Source organism: Eutrigla gurnardus (genome assembly GCF_963514095.1).
Source record: "Eutrigla gurnardus genome assembly, chromosome: 10".
In the NCBI taxonomy this organism is placed as follows: domain Eukaryota; kingdom Metazoa; phylum Chordata; class Actinopteri; order Perciformes; family Triglidae; genus Eutrigla; species Eutrigla gurnardus.
In genome coordinates, this window is record NC_139924.1 from 27,996,667 (window position 1) to 28,020,489 (window position 23,823).

Genomic DNA, 23,823 nt, shown 5'->3' on the forward strand with positions numbered 1-23,823 from the left:
ATAAGCTCCTGGCAGCGCCGCTGGACGCAAACTCACAGAGATTCACTGATATACAGAAACACAAAGCGCTGGACAGGAAATGAGAGCGGGCTGGCTTTTGCCACGATGCCGTTGCCGTGTGCATGAACACACGCCTATGTAGGCACGTTTCTCACCGTGGACCTGCAGCATGGCGGAGGCCTCCGTCTTGCCCACGCTGTTCTCGGATGTGCAGGTGTACGTCCCTTCATCCTGCTCTTTCACACGGAACAAATGGAGGCTGTTGCCGTTGTGGATTTCAAACCTGGGAATGAGTAAAGGGGGGGGGGGGGGGGATGAAAGATCTATCAGGGAAGCAAAGCAAAGAATAACCACACTAATCTACACAAAGCAAAGGAAATCTGACCGTCGTACGAGATACTGTCACGTCTTTCCTTGTCAATCAACCTGTTGAAACAATATTTTTTTTTTTTTTACAATCCCGTGATTTTATCTGGAATCAACTGGAACAATGTGATTCATCTGCCTCAGATGTGGTCCAGGAAAATTCTTGGAACGGTTGAAAATCAATTAGACATTAGGTTACATTAACATATTGAAGGATTTTCACTGGATTCTGGAAAAACAGCAATTTATCTGTCATATAATACCAGGCGCCAACTTCAGCTTCTGAAAAGTGAAGCCAATGCCTTAAACGATCATTCTCTCTGCTGGCCACCAGGGGGCGACTCCTCTCTGGTTGTATAGAAGTCTATGAGAAAATGGTCCTACTTCTCTCTGCTGGCCACCAGGGGGCGACTCCTCTCTGGTTGTATAGAAGTCTATGAGAAAATGGTCCTACTTCTCTCTGCTGGCCACCAGGGGGCGACTCCTCTCTGGTTGTATAGAAGTCTATGAGAAAATGGTCCTACTTCTCTCTTGATGTATTATCTCAGTAAACATTGTAAACATGAGTTTATGGTCTCAATCAGTTTCAAGATTTCTTCAATCCAGCATGATCATTTAAAAAAAAACAAAAAAAAAACAAGGTCTCTGCTGTATTTATGTCTAGACGACATTATTTGGAGTGTTGATGGAGCAGCTACAATGTTAGCGTAGCCTAGCACCCATCAACCAGACTCCATTCAGAAAACCAGCATTTTATAAGTTGTTGTCTTGTCATATTAACTTATTGCAATTAAATCACAACAAAATTGTTCATGTATGTTTAAAGAGGCCAATTTTCTTTTACATGAGAACATGTTGCCAGTAAAACTTTCACTTCCAATGCAGGACTGTTGCTTTAAATGGAGTATTTCTATGGTGTGTTGAGGTAATACTTCCTCCACCACTGCTGCTATCAATCTAAACAAAGTCCTTCAACTTAACTCATGATTTCCTTCAATTTGGGAGAGGAAAAAAAAAAAAAAAAAAAAAAAGAGGAAAAACACTCTTTCAAACGCCATCAGAGATGAGTTCAGCTGCTGATTTTACACCTTTTTTTTTTCAAGTGTCTGAATTCAATTACGGTCTATTGAAACCATTATCAATGCAAATTAGTATCTCTGTCTTTCTCCAACTGCTGAATATCCATTTAGTGTCAAACAGACCATAAAGCAGCGTATGCTTTAGGGGCGGGGCTACCTTGTGATTGACAGGTCTCCAGAGCGGCCTCACTGCCGTCACTACCAACGCTACGCCCAGTGCCGTTGAGGGTCACAACTGATAATGCGGTAGCTCCAGCTGGTGGTCATTGCCAAGAACATTCACACTCCGGTGAGTAAAGTGCTGAATATGAAGGGATTGTAGCACCGAGTCCGAGCTAATGAACCTCAGCAGCTGTTGTGGAGCAGCGCTGCAGGGAGAAAAACGCCGGCTCAACATAATGCTGGCTGTAGTGCAGGCTATAGGTGATTAGCTCTCGCTAAGTATTACTTTTAGAGTTTATTGCATTAAGTTTGAGAGTAATATAACTCTGGAAGAAGATTTGATAGGCGTATCTAAATATACATTATATTGAGTTTAGATGAAAGAAACTGGTCACAGGAGGATTCTGCAAACTAATGAATCGTCTTTGGTCTTTTCCATTTATGAATTTACATTAGCAGACTGATAGAAAGACGTGCATTAATGAACGATTGCTCAACCCATGATTTCTGGGTCACGGGTTAATAATCCAATGCACTCGTCTCTGGTGAAGCTGTATTTCCTTATCCAGACGGTGCATGTAACGCTCACCTCCCGCGGGGAAGCTCCCCCTCCTCTCGCCGCCATCGGACAGTGGGAGGGGGATCTCCATGGACCTCGCACAGGAACTCCACGGTCTCTTCCTCCATGACCACCTGGTTCACCGGCCTCCGCACCAACACCGGGCGCTCTGCAGGAACACATCAACCACGTCAAGACACATTCCTTCTAAGCAACCTGATGCCGCTGCACGGACGCGGACTCACCGTAGACCACCAGCTCTGCAGGATCGCTGTCCCTCTCGCCAACCATATTCGTGCCCACGCAAACGTACATGCCGGCGTCGCTCTTCCTCGTGTGAGTGATCATCAGTTTGCCGCCACGCATCTGAAAAACAGGCGGGACAGTTGGGTTTGAGTGAAGGCCGCAGACAGACATTACTCATCGTTATCGCTAAAACTTCCTCCACCACTGCTTCTATTACTGATGCTAAAACTCTCCTTCCAACTTCAGCTCGTGATTTTCTACATTTTTGGAGAGAAAAAAAGAAAAGAAAACCTCCTTTCAAATGCCAAATCGTAAATTAGTCCAGCTGCTGATTTTACACATTAGAGGACAAAAAGTGAGACATTTTCTGCTCCATAGAAAACAAAAGTGTCTGGATTGAATTATGGTCTATTGAAAATATTGTCAATGCAAATTAGTATCTCTGTCTTTCTCCAGAACTGCTGAATGATGGTAATAAAGGGTTTAACACATTTCGATTACATTTAGTCACCGTAGCCATTGTTGGGCCGTCTAAAAGTTAAGGACGGTGATAAACTATATTGCTGTAATTGTCACACAATTGCATGAAAACACAAAAGCCAACAATGAGTCAGGCTGTCTGTCTGGCTTTTAGCCTCAAGATCATTTGAACGTTAATCTAACGTGTAACATACTGTCATCGTCAAAACATTTCCTAAAATAGCCGGCTGCTATAGTTTACTTCAACAGGAGTAATTAGGGAATGTGTTTGATTTTCAGTCGTGGATTTTTACACATTTACTCTCTTGTGAGAATTCATGGCATTAGTTGTAATTTTCTTTTGCAGATTTGGAGTTTAATGAAGAACATCCATCCATCTATCTATCATCTATCATCAGTGATTCCAGTATGTTTTCATTTGAAGAGTTTTAAGCATATTTTGATGATTATTGTTTTAATATCGTGAATCACAGTCATTTTGGCCAGGATAATCGTGACATGAAACTTTCATACCATCCTATGCCTAAAGGCCTTAAGTCCCGGTTCAGTGTTTATGTAGTCACTCACAGAGATGCGCTCATCCTTGGTGCTGACTCGGACGTTGTTGCGTTTCCAGAAGACGGTGGGTTCAGGGTGACCACGCGGAGGCACACACTCCATCACCGCAGGCTCACCGGCAGCCACCACCACATCGCTCGGAGCCTGCCGGAAATCATCTCTCAGGACTGAGAAGTAAACACAAAAGAAATCTAATTAGCTCCGGGAGGCCTCCGTCCATCTGATGTACTAAGAACAAAGACGGTAAATCAGACGGATGAGTCAGACACATCTCCAATATCCTCAGAAGAAAAAACACATTCGTCTCGGAAATCATTTACACTTTTTTGTTTTCTTTTTGTTTTTTGTTGAGGGAACCGGCTTCTTGCAGAGTTAGCTGGAAAAAAAACAAGCTTATTGAGAAAGTCGATTATTGAGTTTGGGCCAAAGCCCTTGTTAGACTCAGTTTTAACGTGTCCTACTGATGCCGTCAGTGCAGATGAATAATACACATCTCTCAGTCCAACATGGAGTAAACAAATAACAGTGCATCCATAATTTAGTCCATGTGTGAGGGAGAAAAAATGGCCTCTGCATTAATGAAGGGGTCGAGTCTCTTGATTCCAAGCGTAATCTTGTCAATCTGAGACACTCGAATAAAAGAAAATCTATCCTCATATCACCCTTGAAGTTTGCACCTCAGCAAACAGCGACAGGATGAGAGAACTCTGACACGGCGACCTTTGATATCTTCTAATCTTCGGTGGTGATTGACGGATGAAAGCCTCAGAGTGAACTGTGAACCGGAGCCTTCTCCAGGGACCTCCTGTACAATGGAAACTCATACTTGGGTGCTGACAGACTCACATTTTCAAACACACACTCAAAGCGGCTTTACTCTCCGTGTCGGACCACATCCTGTATCTACAGCCTTCAGCCCCTTCTTTCTTTTCAACCGGAGCGCATTATTCATAACCAATCAATACTATCTCCTTTTACACTTCCATTAATATTTTAGTGATCTTTCACAGATACCAAAATGAAAGATCATCTGTTTTTCTGTCAATCCACGAAAGGAGACAAATGATAACACACTCAATCATCAAGTGAACGATTGCTAAAACCCCGCCTCCAAAATGAAATGATCCAATCATAGCTCTCCAACAGTAATAAGGCCTGTGAAGTCGGGAGTTTGTACAGTTTTTAACAGTTTAAGGACCACATTTGGTTCACACCAAATGTTCTCCTCATGTTACTCATGCGAGAGAGGAGGCGGGGCTTCCCTCCACGTAGACACCAACCAGGTTTCGTCCATCAGGGCTGAAATCACCACTAGTGCTGCTTTGTACATGTTTAAGTCCCAGATACACCAGAAACCTAACGCCGTCCTGTCTGGGTTCATGACATCATCCAGAGGTGCTCAGTGAATTTCAGCAAGCTGGATTCACTGGATCTAGCAAGACCCACGTGGGCTGGTTTACCACAGGTGGAAGAACCCAGAATAAAGTATCTGTGATTTAATATCAATAACCAGAACAAAAGGATGCTGAAATAAATCCATAATGCTGGTGATCAGTAAAAAGTGTGAAGTCATGCTTTGTCAGTTCTGTCTCCAAGACCACAAGATAACTACTTTTAAAATGCTGGATTTCTGAATGGAGTCTGGTTGATGGGTGCTAGGCTAGGGAGTAGGGATGGTAGAAGGGTCTGTTTTATTTTTATTTTATTTTAATGTAAAGCACTTTGGGTTGCATTTTTATATGTATGAAAGGTGCTATATAAATAAAGATGACTTGACAGCCATTGGCAATAAATGAACAATAAGCATGACAGAAAAACGATCATTCGCTGTAAACTCATCGGGATTCAGTCACATTACAGTAATCCGACTCAAATCAACTAAACTAAGCACTTAATTCTAAGCCAATTACTCCAAGTACATCATCAAACACATGCCATATTAATTATCCATCAGTGTGCCCGACAGGTCCGTGTCGACACAGCAGCCCCAGCCTTTTAATACACCATCAATATTCCGATCCGCTGAACAAAATCTTCATCTGAAATCACTTCATCGCAGCCGGTTGAAGCCTAAAATGATTTCCCTAAATTGTCTTCAGCAAAACGCCGTGAATATTATAAAACCTAGTGAGGTGGCTGACAGGTTTCTCTCAGGTGTGAAGTAGCATTCGGTACATTGTGTACGTTACAAAATGAACTGAGCTTTAATGAAATGAGGCAGAAGTTTACTCTCCTTTTAATGTCATGACATTCAAAGATGAAGAAAAACTCACAGTAAAACATCTCAGCGTAGGCGATTATGTGGAGGAGGAAGTAAAACACCCTAGAAGTTCCCACACATAAAAAAAAGGGGGGAAAAGCCTTTTGCAGAAAAAGCAAAAGGCTGTGCAGACCATCACCAGCAAGACCCTCTTCTTCTTCAAATAAGCGGCCGTGTTCACTCGGCTGCCCGTCTCACATGCTTTGCAGAGCTGAGGGGCTAATTGAAAGCACTACATTATTTTTAGACCTCCGTCATCGTTAGATGTGCGCACAGAGACCTTTGTTTCACTGCCGTGGTGACTGAAGTGAAAAAGTTATGGGCAGAGAGCTAATCCCCGAACTGCACAAGCACACACACACACACACACACACACACACACACACACACACACACACACATGCACACACACACCTTTAGCATTTGAAACCCAGAGTCCCCGGGCGCAGACGCTCTTGCAGAAAGTGGGACATGCAAGTGTTTGAAAGGCATGCCAGAGAGCAGAATGTATTCAGAAACATCACTAACCCCAAACACGGTGCAACACCAGCTCTCAAACGCTCTTTGAAGCCGAGCGTTCGAGTTAATGTGATCCGTCCTCCTCGCTCCGACTTAAAAGCCATCCACGCCAAACAGAGTTTTTGTCACGGAGGTTTGTGTGCGATGATGATGATCCCGCCGTGGAAATCTCCTCGGAGACACAAAGACCCTTCATCGGGGGGATGGAGGGTCTTTGTGTCTCCTGAGGGTCCACTGTCCCTAACTACTCTCCTCTGACATAAAACCACCACCGGGACAAATTATCTCCCAAGATCTGGCTTCACGCTCTCGCTTCAGTACATCTGTCCGTCCACGCCGGCCTCAGACGGGGGGCGGAGGTCTAACCCTGCAGATACCAATCCTTATTGTCCCAAAGGCACTTCCTGTAGAGGACAATATGGAGGACCAAGTAGAGGATTAGATAAAAGACTATATAGAGGACAATATGGAAGACTACATAGAGGACCAAGTAGAGGACTAGATAGAAGACTATGTAGAGGACAATATGGAGGACCAAGTAGAGGACTAGATAGAAGACTATGTAGAGGACAATAAGGTGGGCCAAGTAGAGGACTAGATAGAGGACCAAGTAGAGGACTAGATAGAGGACTATGTAGAGGACTAGATAGAGGACCAAGTAGAGGACTAGATAGAGGACTATGTAGAGGACTAGATAGAAGACCAAGTAGAGGACTAGATAGAGGACTATGTAGAGTACTAGGTAGAGGACTAGATAGAAGACCAAGTAGAGGACTAGATAGAGGACTATGTAGAGTACTAGGTAGAGGACTAGATAGAAGACTATGTAGAGGACAATAAGGTGGACCAAGTAGAGGACTAGATAGAGGACCAAGTAGCGGACTAGATAGAGGACTATGTAGAGTACTAGGTAGAGTACTAGATAGAAGACTATGTAGAGGACGATATGGAGGACCAAGTAGAGGACTAGATAGAGGACTATGTAGAGTACTAGGTAGAGGACTAGATAGAAGACTATGTAGAGGACGATATGGAGGACCAAGTAGAGGACTAGATAGAGGACTAGATAGAAGACTATGAAGAGGACAATAAGGTGGACCAAGTAGAGGACTAGATAGAGGACCAAGTAGAGGACTAGATAGAGGACTATGTAGAGTACTAGGTAGAGGACTAGATAGAAGACTATGTAGAGGACAATATGGAGGACCAAGTAGAGGACTAGATAGAGGACTATGTAGAGTACTAGGTAGAGGACTAGATAGAAGACTATGTAGAGGACAATATGGAGGACCAAGTAGAGGACTAGATAGAGGACTAGATAGAAGACTATGCAGAGGACTATTTTTCTCAATCACTCGGTTCTCTCTGACCATTTTTCCTTCTGAGCAATGCATGATGGGACATAACGCTTCGTTAGTGACCAGCGGTTGTAAACTACTTCTCAAGATGAATCGTGGGATATTTTTAGTTACAGTATATGTGGTTTAATTAATCTCACTAAACATTCAGACTGAACTCCAACACAGTGAAATCACTTCAGTGAGCAGAGAGTTAAATAAAAGGCAAAGCTGGAATTAACGACATTCAGCCGCTTCATCATTTTCATAACTTTTTCATTCCAGGGATATACAGATTAGGAGATTTAATCTCAACTGGAATATTCATCACTTGATTTTTTAAAGTGACGTTTATCTCTATAATGTTGTGTTCAGCAGCGAGGAGCGCAGAAAAAGACCATCTGTTGGTGTTTTTTGGAGAGAAAAAAAAATTAACAGAGGGAGGAAAGAGAGATTAATCAAGAGAAAAATCGCATTCGCACTTTGCATTGAATGCAACCCGGCTGATTAATGTGGGTTGTTAATTGGAGTTTCAGGAGACTTCATCTGAAATTAAGTTTTTACTTTATTTTGAATGAGTTTAGCGAGAGAGGAACACGGTGGGCGAGCGTGACAGACAAGGAACTAAAAGGCTTCGGCGGTGAACCGGAGGTGACGGCGTGGCCCAGACACATGTGTGGACGGCTACCAGCCTCCACGTTTCCACGGCGACAGGTAGGAGGGCGGACAGAGGGGTTAAAGGACGGAAGAGACGGACGTTATTAAGGGCCTGAGATGAACCCTGCCGCCCGGCTGCCATTGTTCTTTTATTCAGGAGAGCGGTAAACCGGTTAGGGAGCTGGTCTAATCCCAGCGCTGTTACTGCCCCCCCGTCACAGCTAATGGAAGCTTTGCCTACAGAGAAGAAAGATTGCTTTAATCCCTCCATTGTCTGATTGTGTTGATGGAGGATGAGAAGAGCGAGACGCTCCGGGCAAGTGGTCTTTATGGAAAAACTCACGGTGGTGGATTCCTTCCACTTTCCTGAATGTCTCAATCAATAATCGAGCGTCGTTAGTGAAGCTTGGCAGTGCAGACGCACACTTAAAATTCTTCATTGCACCCCTAATATTTGGAATGGTCATAGCAAAAAAGGTTATTCTGAGGGAATGAAAGTCCCCTCCTTGCTTTAACAAGTGGCTTAATGATATTTTAGCCATATGAGAGATAAGTGTATCAGAATGTGTCCTCCTATACTGTATTGCATTGTATTTGTTCAGTTATTTCTTATGTCTTCTAGCCTTCGTCTTGGGTCTTCCTTGGCCTCAATTTAACATTTGTTTCTGACCCATAATCCACCTGTGGACATTGCAGTCGCTGTAGGACTCTGGCCTACATGCACCTTTTACCTGGCTGCTTGTTTTCTGTAATTTTGTATTACTTTTGTTTTTCTTATGCTTTTGTAAAATGGAAATTTTTTTTAGAAATATAATCTATAAAACTATTTTTTTTAATCCCACCTAATGAAGCATATTCATCAGGGATGGTATGCATCGGATACGTTTCCCCAGTTGAAAAGTGGAGCAGAGCCAAGAAACAAGCTGCAACCAGAACTTGGATTCCTTCATAATCCCTCATCGGGAGTATGAGGAACATCTGGCTCCAAAGCCTTTTAAGCAACTTTTATTTTTCCATTTGTCCTACTTTATTCTAATCCTGCCGCACCATGTGACCGTCTCTTCGCCGAGACTGGCAGACATTCACATTCATGATTTTTTGAAAAAGAGTTGCTACTACCGTTTACCTGCTTCTTGTTTATATCCGTCCACTTTCACAGCCTCATTATTCTGGCTTTTTTAATAGCCGATCACTGGCGGCTGATCGTAAAAAAGGGAAGAGACAACGACACAACAACTGCTGCTGGCTTTTCCTGAGCAGAGCAAGCTCCTTTCTACGAGGTGCTTGTACAAAAAACATAACATGTGGACCTCACGGTGCACAAAATGCATTTGAGCATGAAATATAAATACCTGTGAAGCAAACAGGGGCTGACTGAGCAGAGCAAAGACATCCAGCTAAGTGCTCGGATCCTTTTTATGTTTTGACACAAACCTCCATGACTCAGCCGTGAATCAGCGTTTGTATGTTTTCTGCTATTTACAGAGACGCGTATCCACATTTCCACATATTCCTGCGGGTCACGGTACCTTCAAGGTATTCCTTTGACTAAAGCGACGCCTAGGACGGTTAGCGGTGTGCTAACAGGTGTTTCTTTGAGCTTTGCGGGGGAATAAATTATGTAGGAACGCGACCTAAAATGGGTTAACGTGATCATGCGTCTGATTTCTGCTACTGAGGGAAAGTAGGACGACCCCATTCAGGGACACGGTTTGCAGCTGCACCAATAATCACACTAAACTAGATTTCATGTTTGTAACAGTGCTGTAGCTATTTTACATTTAGAAAAAGTGAACATCAACAGAAGTGACCTGTGGATTGCTAAAGAAAAAAATGCCAAAAATCCACTCAAATATGAGGAATTATACAGCTGAATATCTTTGTTTTTTTATGGACAAAATAAGACATTTGAACATGCACATGTAGATAATAACTAAATTGATTCCACAGCAGTGGAGCTTTCTGGACTTGAATCATCATATGTTTAATTCATGGTACAATTCAAACGGATTTGGTCTGAAACGAGGTCGGACACAGGAAGGGGCGGGACATAGCCTATCTACTGGCTTTTCGTGAGCCTCTGCAGTCTTCCGTATACCCATAACAGCCTTCTGCCGCGTGGCTTCACAAAGCCACTAAAGTGTTCGCCAGTTGAGAGAAAAGTTGCTCTCCTGCGGCCGAGATATTCAGGGTCTCGAGCGAGCGAAGTGGAAATGTGCGAGGGCACTGCGGACAAAAATGTCTTAGTCATGCAGCACAATTCATTACGCGGTGTTAACTGACAATTAATGTGCAACTAATGTGGTTAAAACCAGGTTAGTGTCGGCACTCCTGACGGCGCTAACAGTCAAACAGATGCATCGGTATTAATTACGGCACAGTGGGAGTTTTTAAGCTCCTTCCTCCTCCCACCTGTTGTCCACACACAGCCGCCACCAACACACACGTCTGCAAGACCACCAGCTTAAAAACTGGCCTCTCATTAACACTGAATACCCCACACACACACTCCTCCACCTCCCTGCCACAGCTAATTGGGTCACTATTTACCCCACAGTCAGCACACCCTCACACAGAGGGGAGGGGGAGTCTTAGACCACCACCACGCTGTCTTAGCATATGCCCTCTCCAGGCAGCGAGATAAGGAGCAAAAACAGGCACTTATTAATACGGTTAGTCACTCAGTGCCCGCAGGTGAATCATCTCTTTACCGATATGACGGCACGGTAATCTCCAGCTGCACACGACATTAAATTTCACTATCGGCCCACACATCGCATCTTCTCCCAGCTTGGGTATCTGCATCGGTTGCAGCTGCTCGTGGTTCCCCGATGCACAGAATATATCCGAGTCCTATTTTTGCAGTATGAGGTCAGACGCCACGAGCACTTGCAGACGCTCACTCGCCAGTAAGGAAGCCTCAATGTGGTGGAAGATAAGACCAAATTGCTGTTTTGTGTTTTTTCTTTGACCTTGCTACTCTGCTATGCTTCTTCCCCTAATCAACCTAGCGACTAATCCATTTCCTCACGCCAAAGAGGAGCTGCAGTCCAGCCCAGGGCCGAGTCACACTGGCACATTTAGACGACAGCAACGTCCTCGAACAAGGAGAGAATAATAGACGCGGCGTTTTTTACTTGAGTGCATTTTTCTCTGAGAGGATGAAGCTCACACCAGCAGCCGTCGTTCTCGGCAGCACACAAAAGGAAAACACAGTTAAGACACGCACGGCCGCACACGTGATTTGTTGATGAACTCGCAGGGGATTCGGTGATAATCTGAAGGTCAGCAACACTTTGTGTTACCAAAAAAAAGCCACAATTTCCATCATTTCCATCTGGCTTGTTGTGAAGCGGTCAGTGATGCAAGGGCTGATCCACGGTCACCCACAGTTACAAGTAACAACATTGTTAGCGTGGTAGCGACCTGTCAATCAGCAGGTAAGCCCCGCCCCCTAAAGCATCCCCTGCTTTCTGGTCTGCTGGACTCTAAATGGACCATAATGTACTAAATGAACATCATGCTGGATTGAAGAAGACTTGAAACTAGAGTTTGAGACCATAAACTCGAACGTTTACGATCATTACAGTCATTTTTATTGGACTTCTATACAATCAGATAGGATTGTATGGAAGTTTTCTGGTGGCCAGCAAAGAGAATGCAAGTTTTAGGCACTTCACTTTTGGCTTCACTTTTCAGAACCAGAGGTTGCTGCCTGGTGACAACAGACACACGATTAAAAAAAAAAAAAAAAACACCAGAATTTCCCTTTTTACCAAAACAAACATTCTAAGCTAATTACTACCTTTATAGTCACACATTTAAATTAGTGGATAAAACTCCTCTCAAGGTGGAAAAAACACACCATGTACACTATTGCCACGGTGGCCTAAAATTAGGAGGACTATAACTCACAACAAAATGCATTTCCACCCACACCACCCTCAAACTCTCCAGTGGACCTTCATAAACCTGCCAGACGGCTGCAAAAAGACCCAGGACACAACCGTGAGCATCTGTACACTGAACACGCACACACTTTTTAGGACTATGATCAATAATGTAGAGCCTTACTGGCAACATCCAGCGAAGCGTTCCGACTAATGGCCTCTCCCAGGTAGTTGCGGGCCACACAGGTGTAGATGCCCTCATCCGGCTTGCTGCGGCGCCCGTGCACGATGCGCAGGAAGAAGAGCGAGCCGCTGGGCAGGAGCATGCGGTGAGAGCGGGGGTCGTCTTTGTCCGTCTCCACGCGCTCGCCATCCTTGTACCACTCGATGCCGGGCGCCGGTCTGCCCTCTGCCTTGCAGTTGAGGGTGGCGGGCTCCCCCTTGGAGACGATCAAATCCGAGGGGTCCTCCACGATCCGCGGCGCGCCATCTTCAAACCTCGCCCGGGACCCTGTGAAGCGGAGGAGACGTTATCACCATCATCATGGGGAACACACAGTGTAATCTCGTCCATTTGGAAAGTGAGAACATTTTCGTTTTTGAGTCTGCAGGACGACGACTCTGGTCGTGTGTTGGATGAATGTGTGTGTAGTGGAGCAGCATGATGGGTAATCTCTCTCTGAAGGTCAACGAAGAAATCAAAAGGACACATTTTACAACAAAAACCTTGCAACCTGAACCACTCAGATCACTATTTGATATCCATTTGTTCTTGTGATATTCTGCAAAGAGCAAAGCACAGTAGCTACATATATAGATACCTAAATATATATATAAATATACATACGTACATACAAACATACATACACACATATTTTCGAGATTGAAGTAGTGCATTTACGTGAATAAAACTCACAAATTTACAAGATTATAAAGTCATAAACCATTAAACTCGATTAATTTGATGATCTGTCGTATTGTGTCCTGGTGGACTACAAATCCCATCTCAAATCATCTCGTTTTTCTTTCATCTTGAAAATAAGAGGGTTTTTTTTCATAAATGTACGACTTTAATCCAATAAATTCTGAGTTTTTTCCATTGTCGTAGATTCCAGTATGTTTAAATGCCATCTTAATAGTTGTAAGTATATTTTCATAATTATTTGGATAATATCGATATTCTGGCCAGAATAATCACGACGGTAACTTTTCATATATCGTCATAAGCCGAATACATTTACAGATATATCTGGGCTGTGTTTTCCCCAGAAGAAACTGCCTGTACAGAGAATTCAATGAGCCGTGGGATAACGTAATGGCCAATCTCTGTCTCAATCAGGATGGCTGCCAAGGTAAAGATGACAGTTGGTGGAAAGCTGAGAATAAGACGAGCAGATCTACGCATTTCAGAGGAGGGAGATAAAGATAAACTCTCATATTCGTCTCTGGGGATCCGTTGCCATCTTCCCTCAGCTGTGAGAGAGGGAAAAAAAGGCAAACGCCGCTTCAAATCCGAAGGTGAGCTTTTAGACGAAGACCAAATGTCTCTTAACAGTGTGTTACAGTTGGAAAAATGAATAATTCAAAACGCCACTGCTTTTAAGAACAGATGGTCTCTCCCTCGCTCTGGCAGGGGAAAAAAGAAAAAGCGAAATGGTCACTGTGCCACTGATTATTGTGCTGCTCTGTCTGAGGCATTATTTTCAGCACATAATCTCGACGGCATGAAATCCTCCATTATCACTGGAGAGGAGCAGTCAGGAGTAACCCAATGACACACATGCTTTCGGTTGCATTATACTTTAAATCTGAGGCATCGGGACAAATCCTCACTTTTCATCTGTAAGCAGATTTACGTCTGTTGGTGAAGTGATTTGATCCCCGCGGGGGCCGCCGAGTCGCCACCATGGCACGAACCTGAAGTAAACAACTAAAGAGCGATGCGAGCGATGCGAGCGATGCGAGCGCTCTCTCTCGGCTCGGCACCCCAAGGTCAAAACCCTGGACAGCTCAAGAGAAAAAAAAAAAACACTAATACAGGATGTGGATGAATACTAATCGAGCCATTAAAATGTGACATAGCACCTCCGCTCAGTCCCCCACACTTAGTCAGAAATCACTACTCACTCTGCGGTTTATTAAACTCCGTATGGTGGACTCACAGTATCCCACATTTCATCAAGTGGTGCACGACCCACGGACACTAACCGAGCGCTATATACCATCATGCATTGAGCATCATCACACTAACGGCCACAGAGTTTATTAGTTTATTAATTTAGGGAAATACTCTTATTGCCTCCACGTTGACAACGGCTCTTGTTGTTCTTACCTTTCAAAATAGCCCTAGATATTTATGCTGCATCACTGCTGTCCAGGAGAATTTTAATTACAATAAATTAGTTATAATATGTGTTTATTATTATAAAAAATACGTCTGTATTTATTATTGATGGTCCGCCAGCTGCTGTTTCTCTGACACGTTTTAATTGTGTGACGGCAGCGACGTAACTAAGGGAGCAGAGAAAACGACCTGAAAGAGGTTTTACATTTTAAAGATGAGCTCAGTACATAGTCCTCTACATAGTCTTCTACATAGTCCTCCACATGGCCTACGTGGTCCTCTACCTGGTCCTCTATTTAGTCCTCCACATCCTCCTCCACATCGTCCGCCATGTAGTCCTCACAATGTCCCTTAGACTGTATTCCATCACATCTGTCTGGTATCTATGTGAGTAAATATTGACACATTTGACCGACTGTCCACAGAAATAAATATTATTACTGAGTCTCTGCAGCTGAGCGATGTCCTGGTGCTGAACCGTGTTTTTAAAAGGATTCACTGGCAGTTTCAAATCCCAGCTCATGTGACACAGTTACATCACTCTGAACTCTTCCTCTCATCATAACTGGATTTCACCATGAAAACAAATACTGTGAGAGAGTTAACTTCTTAAAAGATTACTTCCAGCAGTTTAATGCCACACTTCCATGAAGGCTGTGTATAAATCCATGCCGCAAAGTCAAAAATATCTGGTGCTAAAGTCGATGATGTTGTACAAGCTGGATCCTACACTTCCCAGAATGCAACTCAATGGAATCTTTTAAAGTTTGGAAAGCCGGCTTTCCGTTATGAATTTAAAGGTCTCCACGGCCAAGCCAAGGTAACCCTGATGATGTGGTGATGTCACGATGACATTATGAGGGTTATTTTCTCAGCTGACAAATTATTGCTAAATAAAACAAAATCTTCAACAGAAACCTTTGGTACAAGACAAAACCCCAACTCCAGGTTCCCTGACTTTACTTTTTTAAAGACGGTGCATCATCTAAATTCACAGAAGACCTTCGTCATTAAAAAAAACAATATCTTGGGTTATTTTTTGTATTCAGAGTAGTATGGATTCTCTTTCACATCCACTGTTGGCATGAAGAAGAAAATCAGTGCAGCTTTAATGTAAAGCGGAAGGAACACTGATTCCTCCAAGGGACTTTACATTTGACGAATAGATGTGATTATTTTAATAAGCGTGGCTGTGTGTTGATCTCAGTGAGATTTCCTGCAGTGATTAAAGTACAACTTGCTATGCATCCTATTATAGATCTGTATCAGGATGTTTTATCTTTACTTCCAATAAAAACACTATAATGGCTCTCTTGAGACAAATGATTTAGCTCCAACTTCAAAAAGGCATTTAAATGTAATCTTTATTGTTCTTTGTCTCTTATTCTCTCGTTGATCCCTCCGATGAGCACCTCATCATTCCCACCACCAAACAACGCCATCAATCCGCCATTAACAATGCCATTAACTATTATCAATGGGTAATTTTCCTGCCTTTATTGTACCCATTTATAGCGGCTGTAGTCGAGGCTCTCCGTTTTCTAATGTTCTCCTTCCAGCTTAATGAGACCCAGCTGTCCTTGTACTCAGCGTTTCAGCACATACCGGGAAGTTCTGGTTTGAATGGCAGGAATGTCACCATGACAAATACTTGTGTATTCATTGTATCGACTGTGTGTGCTTGGAAAGAGAGAAAAATGTCAGAAGGAATTTTAATGCCCACAATGATGCTGTCCAAGTGCAGGATGAGATTTAAAAGCATCTCAGAAACACATTTTTACATGATATATCAGGCAAAATAATTGTGATTCGTTATATTATCCTTATAATGATCAATTATATTATGGATTATCATTATATTGGGCGATATTCATAATTCGTATTCATTTTACATTCATATTTTTAAAATAAATGTATTTATAAGGCTGTATGAGTCTGCGTCTTTTAAAAACACACTTATCTGAAAGCATATTCTGATTTTATCTGAGCTGCCTGCTTATTTTATAGTTTTTGTTTCTTTATTTCTTTTATTTTGTGGTTTGCTAAAAGTGATACTGTGTTTTGTTTTTAAATCACTATTCGTGATGAAATCCTATATCATCCTGTCAGTATTAGTATACAGGCTCTCACCCAAAAAAGTGTAGTCATACAAATTAAAGCAACCATAGTCAACATTCTTATTATAGTAATGTATTAAATGTTGAGGCATAAGAGGTGGCTTTCTGCAGAGGCATCAAAAGAACAGACACGCTATCCTCAAGTAGAAGTACAGATACTTGTGTTCTGGTAAAAGAAGAAGTACTGATTCTACTTCTTTACTCAAGTAAAAGTGGAAAAGTACTCTGAAATGTATGAAGTAGAAAGTATCCCTGGCTGTTTTACAACTGAATCTCACGTCATATTAATAAGAAAAAAAAGCATTGACAATTCCCCTTTACGCATCATAGTGTCGTTATTGACCAGAACAGCAAAAAACAACAACAAAGCTCTAACTTTTGCGATCGCGTCCTCCATCGTTCCCAGTGGGGATTATTAATGAGGACAAACGGCTACTTAACGGCAACACTATCAAAGTGGTGCCACTTGTTACAGAGAAAATATAGTCTTGTCAAAAAGGAAGAAGAGCAACAAGCTGCTGCCATGACAAGTGTGCAATCAGTTAAGAGTCCGTGCCACCTTGAGCACGGCGGCGGCGGCACATTTCCACCGCGGCGGCTCGTGACAGGAAGATTGCGATGCGGCAGTTGAAAGCACCTTTTAGCAAAAAAATAAACTCCTCTCCCAACTGGTTGTGACACGGAAAAATAAACGTCAGCGGCGATATCGGGCGACGTCTGTGAAGCATGTTTTTTTTTGTCAGATCATAAACACGGCCCATTAGAGCCGCCGCCGCCAGTCCTCAGAGATACGCCGCCGCCGCCTTTGGGGAATTTAGAGTGCAACTTTGATTTGTGTGGAAAAAATATTAATCTGGGGCATTCTGGTGTGAAATGACTTTCTTGTTTACAAGAGAGACGAACAAGAAGGAGGACGTCGGCTATTACAGAGATTACATAAACGCAGGCCAAAATGTTTCCCTAACTGATGCTTCAGCTCAGCGGCAAATTAGTGCGGGGGAATATTTTAAAAAAATGTTTAAAAAACAACAACTTTACATTCAACATCCGACTGCTTCAAGTTGTTTCTCAGTAGCGAATGAAACACGGAAGCCGGTTGCTTTTGCAATGATGTCCAATTCAACAGGTTTCCCTCCTGAAGGCTCGCATCCAACACAGCGAAGCGACGGGAAACGGCGCTAGAGCACCGGAGGTTACGAGGAACGCGTCTTTGTGCCGAAGCCCCGAGCGGGAGGATGATTTAATGAGAGCCTCATAAACACATCTCCACTTTTATGACCCTCACACAGGGGGGAGGGAGGGAAAATAAGTGAATGAGAGGGTGTTATGCAAGGTTATCGCTCTCTTGTGCAGTCTCAAAGCTACTCCACGGACGAGTTAATGTGTCGGGGAGGTCTGGGGGGGACCCACGTGATCCTCATGCACACAAAATCGGATTCAACAGCTCTGAGTTGTCGAAGTTAAAGCCTATATGTTCCTCTCTTTGACCCACACATGGGACATTATTTCTGAAATAATACATACGTTAGTCAACAATGAGAGACAAATTCTTTTATGATCATGTTTGAATTAGACACATGATGATGATTTTGTAAGTCAAGAAAGTCTCAGTTTGTCATAGTATCAATTTTTGTCTTGTTGAGAAATATTATATGGTAATGGATTTATGTTTTCTCCTTGTATATATTTTATACATATTTTTACACATTTCTCTTCCTATAAACTACACTGTATGCTAGCGATAATAACTTGATCGTGGTGAATCGACATTCGATCGATAAAAAAAAAAAATGCAGGATACAAAAATATATTTTTTTATTTATGCAGGGAGACCTTGAGGTTTATGATCATCTTATGTAAGATTATTAGATTATCTGTGATGCAATAAAAGCTAGGGATTCCAGTGGAGATATGTTGATGGTTATCGGGATAATATGGTGAATTATTAAGGCCAGGATGATCGTGGCATTTCCATACTGTACAAACGTCATGTGACCTATACATTATGATCCGAGCACGCGTGGAAGGACGATTAGACGTGTGAACTCCCTCAGTAAGAAATCAAACCCGGGCCAAATGATGCACATTAGTGCGGCACGCCGCTCTGACGGACAAGCTGTTGCATCGGTCCTAATTGCAACCTCAGACAAAACGCCCATGTGTTTGCTCGCGGCGTCTCCTACATTTCTGCCTCATCTAACACACAGTTAAGGAGCCGAGGGGGGGGGATCTTGAAAAAACATGTTGAGTCTATATCTGTCTCCTGGCGGTGGGTGGCATTATGTAATGAAGGGGTGGGGGGGGGGCAATTTCATTAGTTGGTATCTGGAAGTATTACCCTCGCATCCCCCCCTGCATTGCTGTCAATGTGCAGGCAGGCTAACTTTAGGAGTCAAAGTGAGACGGGAGCAGAAGGCTGGCAGCTTATCTGTGGGGCGGGTGGCTGTCTGCTGAGATTTGCTGGTGTCTTTTTTCAATCTCAAATCAATTTACATGCTTAAAGAGGCCAAAAACATTCAAGGAGCTCTCATGGCGTTGCCAAGTAATCTGCGGCGGGGGCAACAACGTGCCACGGAGAGCTACATTTCAAAAGCAGAGAAGACAGGTGTGATTTTTTTTTACTTCTGGCAACAGTCTGCACTTTTCCCAGCCTTTTGTTTTGGAGGCGAGCCCATCTCCGCATGACATCATCTGTACCAGAAGTGTGGGGGGGGGCATCATCGACATCCGGGGAAATGACTCGCGTGTGAGGCGCTCGGTGGTTTCATCATCCGCTGGTCGCTTCGTCAACAGGGGGGTGGGGTGGGGGGGGCTTTAAGCCGGCCTTCAGCTACATTTGTCATCGATGATGAGCGGAGGACAGAGTGGACACAAATCACCGGCTAAGGGTTGTTGATTAGTTCCACGGCGAGCACACCAACAAGCCCGAGAGCAGCGCCAGACAAGTGACATTTCAATGAGTCGACACTGACGCCGTCTTAATTGAGGCTCGGCTCATGTGAGGAGGGGGGGGGGCGCCGTGCTCAACTGATTTGTGAAGGAGATTTTTTCGGTTTAGCTGAGAAAACACAAAGAAAACTCATCTTCAGACCGGCAGAGACGAGGTTATTAGCAGACTAAACAAAACATGTACCGTCTTATATAAGCCAGCGTGTTGAATCCTCTTCTCTCAAGTGTTTGTTTTTTTTATGAATCTCACCGTATGCCTACATGCAGTATAATAGAGGTGGGAATGAGAGAAAATATCCACTCGACATATTCGTGTGCTGATGGTGTGGCCGTTTAAAAGTGCCTTTAATATGAGAGGCGGCAGCTGGACTCCACTCACGAATACTGTATATAATAAGGTGTCATTCTAGTTTACCTTTGAAGAGGGTGTAAAGGTTTGAAGGTTTGTAGAGGTTTGAAGATTTCATGTCACGATTATCCCGGCCAGATTAATTCATGATATTATGCTGATAATCATCGAAACACTTAAACATGCTGGGCATTACGTTACACTTTTTATTAAGAAACTAATATTTGTATTGTGTGGAAAAACAATGAAATAATCTGAAATAAGATGATCATAAATCAGAAAGTCGCACCTGCATAAATAAAAGATTAATAAATAACAGCTTTACGATTATCCCGATAATGGAAATTCACCATGATCAACTAATTGTGCGTGTAATTTATCCCAATTCGCCATACAATCCTAATTGGTCCCATCCCTAGTTGGGATATTATTGACTGAAATCGGTTGGTACTAGCTGATGAAAGCAAGTTTCAAATTAATTATATTTCAGTTTGATATAAAATAGATATTTTCTAATCTAAAAGGGTTTAAAGGGCATTTTTAATTTCAGCTCAACTTTAATACGTTGTGACAGTTGACCAGTAGATGGCAGTATTCTTTTATGATATGCTGGGGCCCAAATACAAAGTATTTCTGTAAGCTGAAGAAAATCGAAGGATATCCAGTTGTTTGTGACGGACATGTTGGTATTTACGTAAATGTCAGCCAATAAATCACATTAGATAGCAGTGCTGAAATGCCACAGATATGTTTGTGGTTATTTAGAAATACACACTTTGTCCACAAGAGAAGACCTGCAAGTTTATGTTTCCAACTGTCACAAGCTTTTTAAGCTGCTATAATCGATAGTTCCGGATCACACAACTACATGTGTGTGAAAGGGGCCACTGCTAGTGACAGTCTCACAAAGAATCGGGGCTCATCGAAGCATTTTGGCATCTTTGAGCTCATTGCTTTGATTTCACCTGCTTTCATCAGCAAATGTTTTCCATGAAAATCCTCTGAATATCTCACCGTACGCTTCCTGTCCAACACCGAACAGCAGATGGACAAAGTTAGCGACCAGCTGGTGAACACAGCGGCTAAAAAGAGAGATATTTCCCTCTGGAGATGGTGGAGACCAAAAACAGAGCTAAGAGAGAGAGAAGAGCTACAGAAACACGACTCAAATGAAAGCTAATGTTGTATCTGCTAGATTAGGGGATGGGTGATATCTCAATTAAGGTATGAATTGATAGAGATTATTTTGCATTATGGGTATAACCATGAGTATTGTAACGAGTGAATTGAAAAAGCTGTCTAGCTCCGACTCATGTCATTTAATATTTTTAAAATGTATTTTTCTGTATTTGTCTTTTACGATCTTCCCTAAAAAAAATATGTGTTATATCTGTAATTCAATTAACATGTGTTTCTCGACAAAATGTGAGGTAAAATATGGTAAAGTTCCAGTTCTGCTGCCGTTTTAAGGGTATTTTGATGATTTTCGGGATGGTGTCGTGAATCGCAATAATTTATTATTACTTTATTAATTTTCATCGTCCCATGACTATGCTGGATGTGTTCACTCAATCAGTTCTTGCAGGTTTTTTTTTTTTTTTTTTTTTTTTTTTTTTTTAAAAGGTGCCTCGTGGGGTTTTTTGTAAACAAACGTTATGTTTCACATTCAGTGTTTCTCACATTATTTGTTGAGGCTGGACAAACTTTACTACCTCTGTTGGCCCGGTAACGCGACTAACTCTCACTCAGCAGCATGGCATCAATAAAACCACCAGCAGGTGTAATGAATCAGGCCACCATGGACTTGTGGGTGTGCGATAAAAACAAAACCCTCTCGTAAAAACATTGCTTCACACAATCTAAAATGTTGTGCAAATGAATTCACATCAGCTGATATATTGTTTTTAGATTACTCAAACATAAATATCAATATTTGATCTAAAATGCAGCATCAGTTGGGCTTTGATGTTGTACATTAGTGATTGAAGATGTCTGCCATTCAGACCTAAAATGCACAATGAAGAAAAAAAACATCTGCACTTTCATGAATTGTTTTTTCTGAGCTCTGCTTTTATTTGGGTTTTGGATTAAGGATCACAAATGTAATCTGTTATTAGAGCAATGGTTAAAAAATATAATCCCTTTCTCAAAAGGTAATCAAAGTGAGCTTTTAAAAGCATTTTTTTCTATATGCGTGCATCCACCAAAACCCATTTTTGGGAGGAGGTGGAGGCTCTTCAGACTATGAAGAGACAACGTCTCTGGGAGTTTATGTGCTCACAGCTGAGCTAAAAGTGAGAGGTTTTAAATGGTTTCACTTTGACCTCAGCTGCTGCCTAATGGACTCCATGTGAGACCACCTCAGTGCTCAGGGGAAATATGCATCCACATGGCTTTCTAGTGCTGTTTAAATATTACAAATTAATGCATTTTACTTCATGATTTCCTGGTTGGATGTTCCCACTCTGTGAGAGGCGTTGGAAATGCAGCGAAACGCACAGACAGTCTATAAGAAGTGGACGTAGTCATGGTGACGTCATCCGTTGGTTTGTGGACTACAGCTCTGAAGCATTTTGGCCATCGCCATCTTGGAATTTTTGCAACCAATGAAGGAAGTGACCATATTTGGACTGCGGAGGAGCGACGGGTGGATCAGATAAACACAAGCGGCAGAACGGCACCCTTACTGGATCTGGATCCATGTGGATTCTGGAGTGAAGCTGTTAACAAAGTCTTCTATAATTCTAGGTTAACTTTACAGCTGAGTGTTAAAGTCATTTTAGTAGCTAACTAGCATTGGTAGCGTGGTAGAGACCTGTCAATCAGCAGGTAAGCCCCGCCCCCTAAAGCATCCCCTGCTTTCTGGTCTGGTGGACTCTAAATGGACCATAATGTACTAAATGAACATCATGCTGGATTGAAGAAGACTTGAAACTAGAGACTGAGACCATAAACTCATGTTTACAATGTTTACTGAGATAATACATCAAGAGAGAAGTAGGACCATTTTCTCATAGACTACTATACAACCAGAGAGGAGTCGCCCCCTGGTGGCCAGCAGAGAGAAGTAGGACCATTTTCTCATAGACTTCTATACAACCAGAGGAGTCGCCCCCTGGTGGCCAGCAGAGAGAAGTAGGACCATTTTCTCATAGACTTCAATACAACCAGAGAGGAGTCGCCCCCTGGTGGCCAGCAGAGAATGACAGTTTAAGGGACATCAGCGTTGGCTTCACTATTCAGAACATTAAGTTGCCGCCTGACTAAACACAACATTTAGATTCATCTGGAAGGATACATAACACGATGGGATGGACGATGAGGCAGTCACGCCATACGGACCGTGTGTGTGTGTGTGTGTGTGTGTGTGTGTGTGTGTGTGTGTGTGTGTGTGTGTGTGTGACAAATAGACAGAGAGAGAGAGAGAGAGAAACATTTAAAAAGACATATCTTACCAGATGCGATGGTGATGAATGAGACAATCACAAGAAGTATATTTCCAAAGTTCATCTCCACTCTCTCCAGAGTCTGCAGCCTGTTCAGAGTCCACTATCAATTAAATCAAAAACAAAAAAAACAGCAAACACGGAGACGTTTTCATCAGCCTGAGCATCAACTGGAATATTTCACAATCACCACCCAACAAAACTTTCATGTCAGTCCCAGAGAGGAGCAGCAGCAGCGGCGGCACCAGCAGCAGCACCACCGCCCCAATGAAAACCTAACAACAAAACTCAGCAGCAGCGCTTCTTCATCCCCGCACACGCACGCACACGCACCGACTTCTTTCCAAGATGCTGCTGAAACCAACAACTAAAAAATAAACAAGAGATATAACTATATTTAGCCGGGGTCATGAATAAAATAGTCCCCCTCTCTTGTCTGTCTGATCCGGGTAGTTTCGGCCGCAGAACGAAAATGAAGCGCAGCGCATGCAGAGCTGAGCTCCGT

The 23,823-nt window shown here is 42.8% G+C and overlaps 1 protein-coding gene across 1 annotated transcript in view; it reads right to left on the minus strand.

Annotated features, from left to right (window-relative positions):
• The window catches only part of LOC311019383 (roundabout homolog 2), a 50,781-nt gene extending 26,958 nt beyond the window's left edge, over positions 1 to 23,823 (minus strand). Inside the window, exons 1-6 of the mRNA XM_084018750.1 lie at positions 23,328 to 23,823; positions 12,298 to 12,624; positions 3,460 to 3,617; positions 2,412 to 2,532; positions 2,197 to 2,335; positions 156 to 283 (exon numbers count right to left, since the gene is read on the minus strand). Of these exons, the coding sequence (XP_083874876.1) occupies positions 156 to 283; positions 2,197 to 2,335; positions 2,412 to 2,532; positions 3,460 to 3,617; positions 12,298 to 12,624; positions 23,328 to 23,382 (928 nt within the window). The 5' untranslated portion in view covers positions 23,383 to 23,823. The remainder of the gene's footprint in view (positions 1 to 155; positions 284 to 2,196; positions 2,336 to 2,411; positions 2,533 to 3,459; positions 3,618 to 12,297; positions 12,625 to 23,327) is intronic.